The sequence below is a fragment of the Lactuca virosa genome, chromosome 3, assembly GCF_052849685.1.
Source record: "Lactuca virosa cultivar CGN04683 chromosome 3, Lactuca_virosa_CGN04683_v6, whole genome shotgun sequence".
Classification (NCBI taxonomy): domain Eukaryota; kingdom Viridiplantae; phylum Streptophyta; class Magnoliopsida; order Asterales; family Asteraceae; genus Lactuca; species Lactuca virosa.
In genome coordinates this window covers 14,207,143-14,217,987 of record NC_136428.1, presented here as the reverse complement: position 1 = coordinate 14,217,987, position 10,845 = coordinate 14,207,143, and the positions used below count along the sequence as shown (strand labels likewise).

General features: G+C 37.7%; 1 protein-coding gene across 1 annotated transcript; it reads left to right on the top strand.

Moving 5' to 3' along the window:
- The first annotated feature begins 2,474 nt into the window (after positions 1-2,474).
- Positions 2,475-3,323, top strand: LOC145163310 (uncharacterized). The gene has a single exon (XM_079082150.1). The coding sequence runs from the start codon at positions 2,475-2,477 to the stop codon at positions 3,321-3,323; it is 849 nt and encodes a 282-aa protein (XP_078938276.1).
- Positions 3,324-10,845: the final 7,522 nt, after the last annotated feature.

Sequence of the window (10,845 nt, the reverse complement as noted above, 5' to 3'; positions counted from 1 at the left end):
GTAATGGTATATACCAAGATGTATGAGAAATTTGTAAATAACGATTTACATGTTCTTGAACATTGTGAAATGTGAATGAGGTTTTGTGAATTCGAGTTTGGTAATGGTTGTGATTCAAAATTCGATCCAAAAAGATTTTATTAATGTCTACCATGAGTTTATAATTTCAAATACTATAGGAAAATTAGACACGCTATCATTAGTTTAAAACTTTAAGCTTTACTAATACATTGAATGCTAATATAATATTAAACACCAAACATACTAAAACTTTAAATATGCAATATATATATATATATATATATATATATATATATATATATATATATATATATATATATATATATATATTGAATTGGTTCGTTGGTATTACCGTGGTATTGAAAATTTTGTACCACTACCGTACCATGATTCCTCAATTGGTATAGTACTACCAACCAAATATGTTGGCTACCAAACATATTGGTTACCAACATTTTTGGTTTGGTTGGTAACATGTTGGTTGGTTTTCCGTGGTACATATTTGTCAGCCCTATATTTTTATGTAAAATGGATCCATATTTTTTAGACAAAGTGAATCCATATTTATTACTATATATATATATATATATATATATATATATATATATATATATATATATATATATATATATATATATATACGGTGAGGTTCAATAGAGAACCACAATTAACCAATGAATCAATCTTTTTTTCAACTTTTAGAACTTATTTTTTATCAAAAAAAAAAAAACTAAAAATACAGAAATTCATAACTTTTTATCCTTTTTCCAATGATATCAAATTCGATTTTTTTTTACCGTCAAATTCACAATGTAAATCCTTGAAAATTCACAATGTGAATCCGGATTCACACGGTGAATCCAAAAAATATTTTTCACATTCACAATGTTAATATATGAATTTAGATATTTTTAGATTTTTTTTTCGATAAAGAATAAGTTCTAGAAATTGAAAAAAAGATTTGGTTCCTTGAAGAACCAATAATTATGGTTCTCTATTGAACTTTTCCATATATATATATATATATATATATATATATATATATATATATATATATATATATATATATAGCATTGTTAAAAAAAAAAGTTAAGATGCATGAACAATTGAAGTTTATGTAGAATTTTAATTATGATTCATAAAAGCAAGTACACCACTTTGATACGTGTTAGCCAATTACAAATTCATGGTACAACTATAATTAATTAAACTATACACGTGTAGTTTTTGTTAGTGAGTAAGCATACAAAGTAGATTAGAATCAAATGGAACAATACATCATCTAAAGGAATAATATGATTCGTACATACGTGTCAAAAAATGAGGATACGTGTTTGATTATAAAAGATTTGCATCGGGTATAAATAGAAGCATATTGTCCCTTAATTTTCATTCATTCTATTCAACTTTAAAGTCTAAATGGTAAAAAGGAGATAATATCACTTTCTTGTGCGTTACGATCAAAGCTTTCCGAGCTATACCTCAATTAGGTGATACACGCTTGTTGTTCTTATCGTAATCAGGTGACTTATCTCACTATACTATGTATTACAATATATATCCATGTATGTTAGGATAGAGAGCTAGTAGAATAAAAGTATAGTCTTTATGTGCTTTATGTTGGAACTTTATATATATAAAGGAATTGCAAGTTGGCAATTTCCTTTGTATCCCACATTGGTGGGGGGAAGAAACTTTTGTGGGTTTATTAGCCTATTCCCTTGATAGGCCTTCAAAGGCTTTAGTGGATCAAAGGAATGGACCAAGCCCACACGCGCGCCTAGCCTAGCCTAGCACTAGCCGACGCCGCGAGGGGCATTCTAGAAGGATCAGGAAACGGCTTGCTTGGAAAGCAAGTCGTCGCCCTAGGGTTTTTGGGGCCGGCCTATGGGGGCCCATTTCATGCCTTCTAGGGTTTCGATACCTATAAATATTGCTCCCTAGGATCCATTTGACACTCTCACAAAATTTAGAGCTCTCTCCCACTCTTTGCGTTTTTTTTCTTCCGTTTCCAAGTATTCACTTTGTGTTTATCGATTTCCAGTGTTGTTGGAAGATCGATAGATCTGCATTAAATCCTAGGGTTTTACTCTGTTGCTTACAGCCAGTAGAAGCGAAGTAAAAACCTTTATGGACAGGAGTCAGATCCGTGCAGTTATTTGAAGTTCAAGATCAGCCATCAACAGGTCGGTTTTACTTTCTGTCTTGCATTTAATTTCGTCCAACAACAGGACAGTCTTCTTCTTCCTTTCTTATAATCAGATCTAATCGTGAAGGATTGATCTGGTTTTGGACGAAACTTGGTAAATATAATAATAATTGGATCTATTATTCGCAACTAATCGACATATAATTCTCAATATTATTTGTCGGTTTCCTTGCGTGTATATTAGTTTGATTTTTTTCAACATTCTTAAAGGTTTTTATACTTATTGTGATACATCAACAGACTAATGGACACTACTGCTAGCCTCCGCTTCATGAACCAAGAGTTTGCCAAACTTGACCAATTCGATGGTCAGAACTACACCCGTTGGGCCGAAAAGGTCAAGTTCATGCTTCATGTTTTGAAGCTCTCCTTTGTGTTGGACCCAAATCTGGCACCAATTCCTGCTAATCCAATTCCCGAGCAGGGGAAAACTGTGGACCCAACGGTCATCGCAGAACTGGAAAAGCAAAGGACTCTGCGTAGAGAGTCTGAGGAACTGTGTGTGGGTCACATCAAGAACTCCCTATCTGATCGGCTCTATGATCTTTACGCGCTGGTCAAAGATCCAAGAGATCTATGCAATGCGTTGGAACTTAAGTACAAGGCACATGAGGAAGGTACTAACAAGTATCTTGTGTCTAAGTACCTAGAGTTTCAAATGGATGATGACAAATCAATCATGGAGCAAGTGCATGAACTCCAAGTTATGGTCAACAAGTTGAACGCACTCTCCATCTCTATTCCAGAACTCTTTCAGGTTGGTGCGATTATCACAAAACTGCCACCCTCGTGGAAAGATTTCTCTAAGAGAATGATGCATAAGTCTGAGGACTACTCCTTGGATGATCTGATGAAACACCTCCGCATTGAGGAGGAAACTCACATCAGGGACAAGCGTGGTAAATTCGGATCGAGTGTGCATCATGTGTCAGCTAGGGGTTCTAGTCACAAAGGCAAGTCTGGGGGACAGAACAAGAAGAACTTCGGACCCAAGAAACAAAGCTTCAAGAAACCGGGTCATCAAAATCCTAACTCAAAGCCAAAGAGGGCTGGACCTTGCCACATATGCGTAGAGATTGGTCACTATGCGTGAGAATGCAAAGATCGCAAATCAGGACCGGTTGCACATGCAGTCGAGCAGGTGACTGACATGGTGGCAAGTGTGAACCTTGGAGAGATTTTCATGATCTCTTCCCTTACTCGAGCAATCTGTGCTCAAGGATGGTTCGTGGACACTGGAGCCACTGTGCATGTTTGTGGGCAACGAGAGAGCTTCCGCACTTACCGCCCAATGCCACACGGGACGGTCGTCGTCTGTGCTGATGGACATAGAGCTGAAGTTCAAGGAAGAGGTGATGGTCGGTTGAGGTTCACACGTGGTGAATGGGTAACCCTTCGAGATGTTCTTCATGTTCCTACTATCTCGAAGGGGTTGGTTTCTGCAGACAAGTTTGACAAGGGTGGGTTCAAGATGGTGCTTGAGAAAGGCAAGATTGTGATCACTAAAGGCCGAAAATACGTTGGGAGGGCGAACAATTGTTTGGGGATGTATTGATTGTGCCTTAGTGATGAGGGTAATATGAGTGGTCCTAGTGTTGAGAGTGGTAGTTCTAGTGTTGCTAGTGTGTCAAGTGTTGGTAATGATGTAATTGGTGGATTGGTTGCTAATGTGAATGAAGTGAACTTTTCTGGTTATTTTGTTTGTTCAATTTCTTTATGGCATAAACGTTTAGCTCACACTAATGTTAAAAATATTGAAAAAATACAAACTAAAGGAATGTTAAAATATGACACAAAAGATTTTGAAAAATGTGAAACATGTGTGAAATCAAAGTTCACTAAGAAACCATTTCCATCAGTTAAGAGAAATACATCATTGCTTGAGTTGATTCATTCTGATATATGTGAATTAAATGGAATCCTTACTCGAGGAGGAAAAAGGTATTTCATCACATTCTGTGATGACTTCAGTCGATATCTACATGTTTATTTGTTGAGATCAAAAGATGAAGCTTTTGATGCATTTAAGCGGTATAAGGCTGAGGTCGAAAATCAACTTGAAAGACACATCAAAATTCTTCGCTCGGATAGAGGCGGGGAATATTTCAACCAAGAGTTTGACACATTCTGTGAAGAGAATGTAATCAAACATGAGATAACTTCACCATATACTCCCCAACAGAATGGTTTGGCTGAAACAAAGAACCGAACCCTTTGTGAGATGGTCAACTGTATGTTGAACCAATCGGGTCAACCAAACAATATGTGGGGGGAAGCACTATTGACTGCTTGCTATGTTCATAATAGGATCACTAGTCGTGTGATTCCTACAAGCCCTTATGAGTTGTGGAAAGGTAGAAAGCCTAACCTAGACTATTTGAAAGTGTGGGGGTGTGTTTCTTATTATCGGACTCCCGATCCTAAGCGAACTAAATTGGGAGCACGAGCTAATAAGAGTATATTTATTGGATATGCTCACAATAGCAAGGCTTACCGGTTACTATATATTGAATCAGGTGTTGTTGTGGAATCCAGAGATGTGGAATTCTTTCAGGACAAATTTTCTAGGGATGAAGAAAACTCCAATCATACAACACCTACAAGTACTTCTCGAGAAATACTCCCACCTCCTCCTATTGTAGAGGAACCAAGGAGAAGTACTAGGGCTAGAATAGAGAAAAGTTTTGGAGACGATTTCTATTCTTATTTGGTCGATGGAACACAAAAGAAAGTGACGAGAGAGGTCATATTTGCCATTAATTTGGATGATGATCCTAAGACCTTTATGAAGCCATGACGTCTCGAGATGCGCCTTTGTAGAAGGAAGCCATCAATGACGAAATGGATTCAATCATGGGTAATGGAACTTGGGAGTTAGCTGATCTACCCAAAGGGAGAAAACCCATAGGATCCAAGTGGATATTCAAGAGAAAGTATCATCCAGATGGATCCATATCTGCCTATAAAGCAAGATTAGTTGCTAAGGGCTATAGGCAGCGAGAAGGTATCGATTATTTTGATACTTATGCCCCAGTTGCTAGGATTAGTTCTATTAGAACTCTCATAGCAATATTAGCTTTGAAAGGATTGTACATTCATCAAATGGATGTGAAGACAACCTTTCTAAATGGTTATCTCAAGGAGGAGATTTACTTGGAGCAACCTGAAGGTTTCGTGATACCTGGAATGGAAAACAAAGTGTGTAGACTTATTAAATCCTTGTACGGGTTGAAACAAGCTCCTAAACAGTGGCATGAGAGATTTGACACCACTGTGACTGATTTTGGTTTTCAGCACAATAGTGCTGACAGATGTATTTATTCCAAATATACATCCGATTACATAGTAGTTATATGTCTTTATGTTGATGATATGCTGATCATTGGCAATCACCTAGAAGGTATTCTTGAGACGAAGAAATACCTATCCTCGAACTTTAAGATGAAAGATCTTGGAGAAGTTGATACAATTCTTAGTATTAAGGTGAAAAGGACAGGTGGTCAGATTTCTCTTAGTCAATCTCATTATATAAAGAAAGTTCTGACAAACTTTCAACATTTGAACATTAAAGAATTCAACACTCCTTTTGATTCAAGTGTGAAACTAAAGGTGAATTCTGGTCGATCAGTGGCTCAACTAGAGTATGCTAGTGCATTTGGAAGCATGATGTATGCTACTCACTGCACTCGACTTGACATCACATTCGATGTAAGCAAACTGAGTCTGTATATTGTTAATCCAGGGACGGAGCACTGGAAGGCAGTGTGTAGAGTGCTAGGATACCTGAAAAGGACAAGTACTTTTGAGTTAACGTATTCGTCATCTAATAGAATACTTGAAGGTTATTCCGATGCCACTTGGATTGATCACACTAGTGATTCAAAATCCACAAGTGGTTGGATTTCTACTCTAGATGGTGGTGCTATTTCTTGGGCGAGAAAGAAACAGACGTGTATAGCTCATTCAACGATGGAAGCGGTGCTAATTGCCTTAGCGGCAGCGGGCAAAGAGGCAGAGTGGATTCGAGATTTACTTATGGATATCCGTTTGTGGGATATTCCAATGCCTTCAATACCCATGTACTGTGACAGTGAGGTCACACTGTCTAAAGTATATAATGCGGTATATAATGGGAAGTCGAGACATGTGGGTCTGTGACACAATTTTGTGAGACAACTAATTGAAAGTGGTACCATCAAGGTTGTCTATGTCAAGACAAGTAGGAACTTGGCAGATCCGTTTACCAAACTGATAGCTTCATTTTATTTACTTCTTTTTATAGTTTATTTTAGCATATTTCATTCGCATTTTAGTTAATTTCCATGCATATTTTCCTTTTTGTTATTTTATGACCACTTTCGGGTTCTTTCGAGTTTTGTGAGCTTAATTACAGATTTTAAGGAGACTAGCGGAGCGAGATCTTTTGGAAAGCAATTGGACTTGGAGGACAACGAGGATTTTAGGCTTGATGGCTATAGAGGTGATGCATGGAGTGGGATTGTCAATTATTTGAAGGGTTGGAAGAATTAAACTTTAAATTTGAAAGCCACGGGAGAATTCTTGAGTGTGCAAGATCGATGTTTAGGAATTTGCGGAAGTTTCGAGTGATGTGGAGAGACAAATTGGGCTCAAATTGAAGAAATATTGAAGAGAAATGGGCTAGAAGCTGATTGGACTCGAACTGGGCCAATTGATTAGCTGTGGGGGCCCAAGACTTGAAGAAGCCCAAAAATTTCCGTCGAAGTCACGCGGCCCGCGTAAGATTCCCCGCAGCCCGCGTGGATTCCTGACAAGGGCAATTTCGGGATTTTACTTAGAGCTCTATATTGGGAAGGTTGGTGTGCCTCTTCAGCCTTATCTTGGAGGTCCGATTTTGATACTTTCTCTCTGGAGTTTGGAGCATTTTTGAAGGCCAAGAACCCTCAAGAACTTCACCATTTCATCTCTTAATTCTTGCTAAATGTTTGGTACAATCTTAACTAACTTTGTTTCCTTGAGTTTAGTCATGCTTGGCTAAACTAATCTTGGTTGACTTTTGTTGAATCCTTTGAACTTTTGTTGAATATTGAAGAATCCATGAATTTGTGTTTGAATCTTTATGAAAATGTTTTGTGTTTTAACATCTTATCATTACTTGCATGTTTTTATTCATGAGTTTAAATGTGTTTGTGGTGATTAGTTGGCTAATTTCTTGATTAAGTAAAGGATCTTCAAATTAGCAAGCAACAAGTGATTCTTGTGTTAGTTTTACTTCACACAATCATAAAAACAATTTCTCCAACATGGTGGTGAAAGCATTTGACCCCTCTTGGATTTGGTGACTTTTTGGTTCTTAATGCTAGTTGACTTTCACTAATTACATGCTTAATGGAAATTGTGACTTTGACTAAGGAAATTGTTATGAGCTTCTCTAACCATTTTAACAACTAAGAAAAGTCTAGGTAATCTCAAGCTTCTTGGATTACTATAGCCAAATTAAGGATTTAAAACAAGTATTGCACCATTTGATTCTAATGATATGTTCATCAAAAGTCAAAGTGAGGAAACTTTAAGTCAACCATCCTTCTCTTATTGATTTTACATCAAACTCTTATTTTTGTTGAAATTGTCTATTTAAATCTTAGTTAATTCTAGTTTGTTTCAAGTATTTCAAAATATCAAAACCCCCCATTTTTATTTTATTGTCATTTTAGAAGTACGGTTGCAAAAAGATTTTTCATAGAGTTATTAAATTGAACCAATCCCCGTGGATTCGATCCCTTTACCACTATACACTATTTTAGTGTGTAATAATTAGGGTTATTAATTTTGTTGGCCTCGACAACCACCACAAACCTCTGATGAGAGATTTAGTTACATATCCCACGAGAGTCATGGGTCTAAAACCACAATAGAATCGCTTAGTGATGGAAACCCAACTTGACATTAGTGCTCCTAATTCTCAAGTTTAAAGGGTAACAACGAAGTCACTAATAATAGAAGGTACTATCATTATTGATAGATCCATGTGAGGTAGGATAATACGTCGTTGCCGAGAACGAGGTTGAGTTACGACTCTTAACAAAGTTTTGGAGACATCTAAGCAACGAATATGTTGTAAAACTTTGCCTATATGATCTAGAGGTGGTGCCGCCTCAAGTGAAGATTAGTGGTTTATCTTCTAAAGCATCATGAAAAGGGTTTATAGCGCATGGCCATATTAGCGCTCAGGGAGAACACAAAGATGACTTGTGATGTGTGGGGGTAAACCGGAGAGGTCATTAAGGTTCATGGTTTAAACCTATAAGGATACCATTGAATCGGTCTCTTCTTGTTTGTTCTCATTAAAATAGGGTTTAATCTTCGTGACACCCAACTGACATCATCTGTCTGAGTGAAAGGAAACTTTCCAACTTGGTGGGGGATTGTTGGAACTTTATATATATAAAGGAATTGCAAGTTGGCAATTTCCTTTGTATCCCACATTGGTGGGGGGAAGAAACTTTTGTGGTTTTATAAGCCTATTCCCTTGATAGGCCTTCAAAGGCTTTAGTGGATCAAAGGAATGGGCCAAGCCCACGCGCGCGCCTAGGCTAGCCTAGCACTAGCCGACGTCGCGAGTGCACGAAATGGCGCGATTTAGGCGCACTTGGCACTTCGCACGACACATCAGTCACTGGGAGCCGAGGAGCTTTTATTTTTGACGAGTTCGGGTCAAGCCGGTTTGACCGATCCGGTCAAAGGGTTGACCGTCGTTGACTTCGTGGAGGGGCATTCTAGAAGGATCAGGAAACGGCCTGATTGGAGAGCAAGTCGTCGCCCTAGGGTTTCTAGGGACGGCCTATGGGGGCCTATTTCATGCCTTCTAGGGTTTCGATTTCCATTTCACGAAATTTAGAGCTCTCTCCCACTCTCTGTGTTTTTTTCTTCCGTTTCCAAATATTCGCTTTGTGTTTATCAATTTCCAGTGTTGTTGGAAGATCGATAGATCTGCATTAAATCCTGGGGTTTTACTTTGTTGCTTACAGCCAGTAGAAGCGAAGTAAAAATCTTTAAGGACAGGAGTCCGATCCGTGCAGTTATTTGAAGTTCAAGATCAGCCATCAACAGATCGGTTTTACTTTATGTCTTGCATTTAATTTCGTCCAACAATAGGACAGTCTTCTTCTTCCTTTCTTATAATCAGATCTAATCGTGAAGGATTGATCTGGTTTTGGACGAAACTTGGTAAATATAATAATAATAATTGGATCTATTATTCGCAACTAATCGACATATAATTCTCAATATTATTTGTCGGTTTCCTTGCGTGTCTATTAGTTTGATTTTTCAATACTTTATGTTATTATACTTGAGTTATTGATTAGAGTCGAAAGTATATCTCTATGTTTACTTATTGTTACTGTACTTGAACTAGTAGAATATTGTCGAAAGTGTAATCTCTATGTGTTTAAATGTTATTATATTTAAGTTATTACGGTTAAGTTAGGGGTTGATGGCGGAACGGCGACAGGTCGGGAGCCTATAGACCCGTGTGTTGACGACGAAATGTCAGGTAGGCCGTAAGTCTAAATACACATATTATTGGTGGATCGGCGAAAGGTCGTGAGCCAATAGGTGGATCGGCGAAAAAGTCGTGAGCCATTATTTGTATGCATGTATATGTATTGCGATATATGGTATCCTGGGAAACTCACTAAGCCTCGACTTACAGTTGTTGAATAACTATTTTTTAGGTTGTTCTTCTAACCATGGAAAGGCTCCAGCGTGACTGTACTCGCATCGAAGAAATTAATAATGTTTTTAGACTTCCGCTAAAACTCTCTTTTATATTTAATAAATGTATGACAATCATATTTTAATAAATATGGGATTTTGGATTTGTGTTTTTATATATATTTTAAAAAAAATGAAAAATTTTGTGTTGAAAATCGGGACGTAACAATTGAGCAAGGTCCGCGAGACCTCAAATCAACGAACTCACCTAGGTTTGGACCAAAAGTGTAACTTTCTAAACTAAAAACTACACGGACGAAACTTGAATTAACATGCTTTTAACATTAAAAACTACAAGCATCAAAATTGTAATTAAACCATTTCGTTTTAGAATTAAAAATTATAAGGACCAAAAGTATGATAATACTTTTGAGACATCAACTTTGTCAAATGGGAATAACAATGACTAAATATTGGCACAAAAGTGGGCCGATCACTAGAGCTATTTGATGGGGTGTGATTATTGGAGTTAGATCACATTGCCCTCACCCTCGGCGTGCCTTGTTCTGCCTTTTCTCCTTGTTCTAGGAGTAAAAGTGGTGCAAATTTTGCACGTTACAGGTTCGGGGGATGGATCTCCCGTCTTTTGCTTCTAGAACATAAGCTTCATTTCGATGAGTTCCTACAATCTTGTACGGGCCTTCCCATGTGACACTTACTTTCCCCTGAGGTGGTGCATGGTTAGACTCGTTCTTCCTCAACATCCATTCGTCTACCTTGAAGTTATTCACTCACACATGTCTATTGTAGTAATTTTTGGTGCGGGCTTTGTAGGCAGCTTGGCGTAGCTGGGTGGCTTCGCGTTTATCGTCGAGCGTGTCCAGGTCTTGACGTCACCCAGTTTTATTGGCATTTGCTTC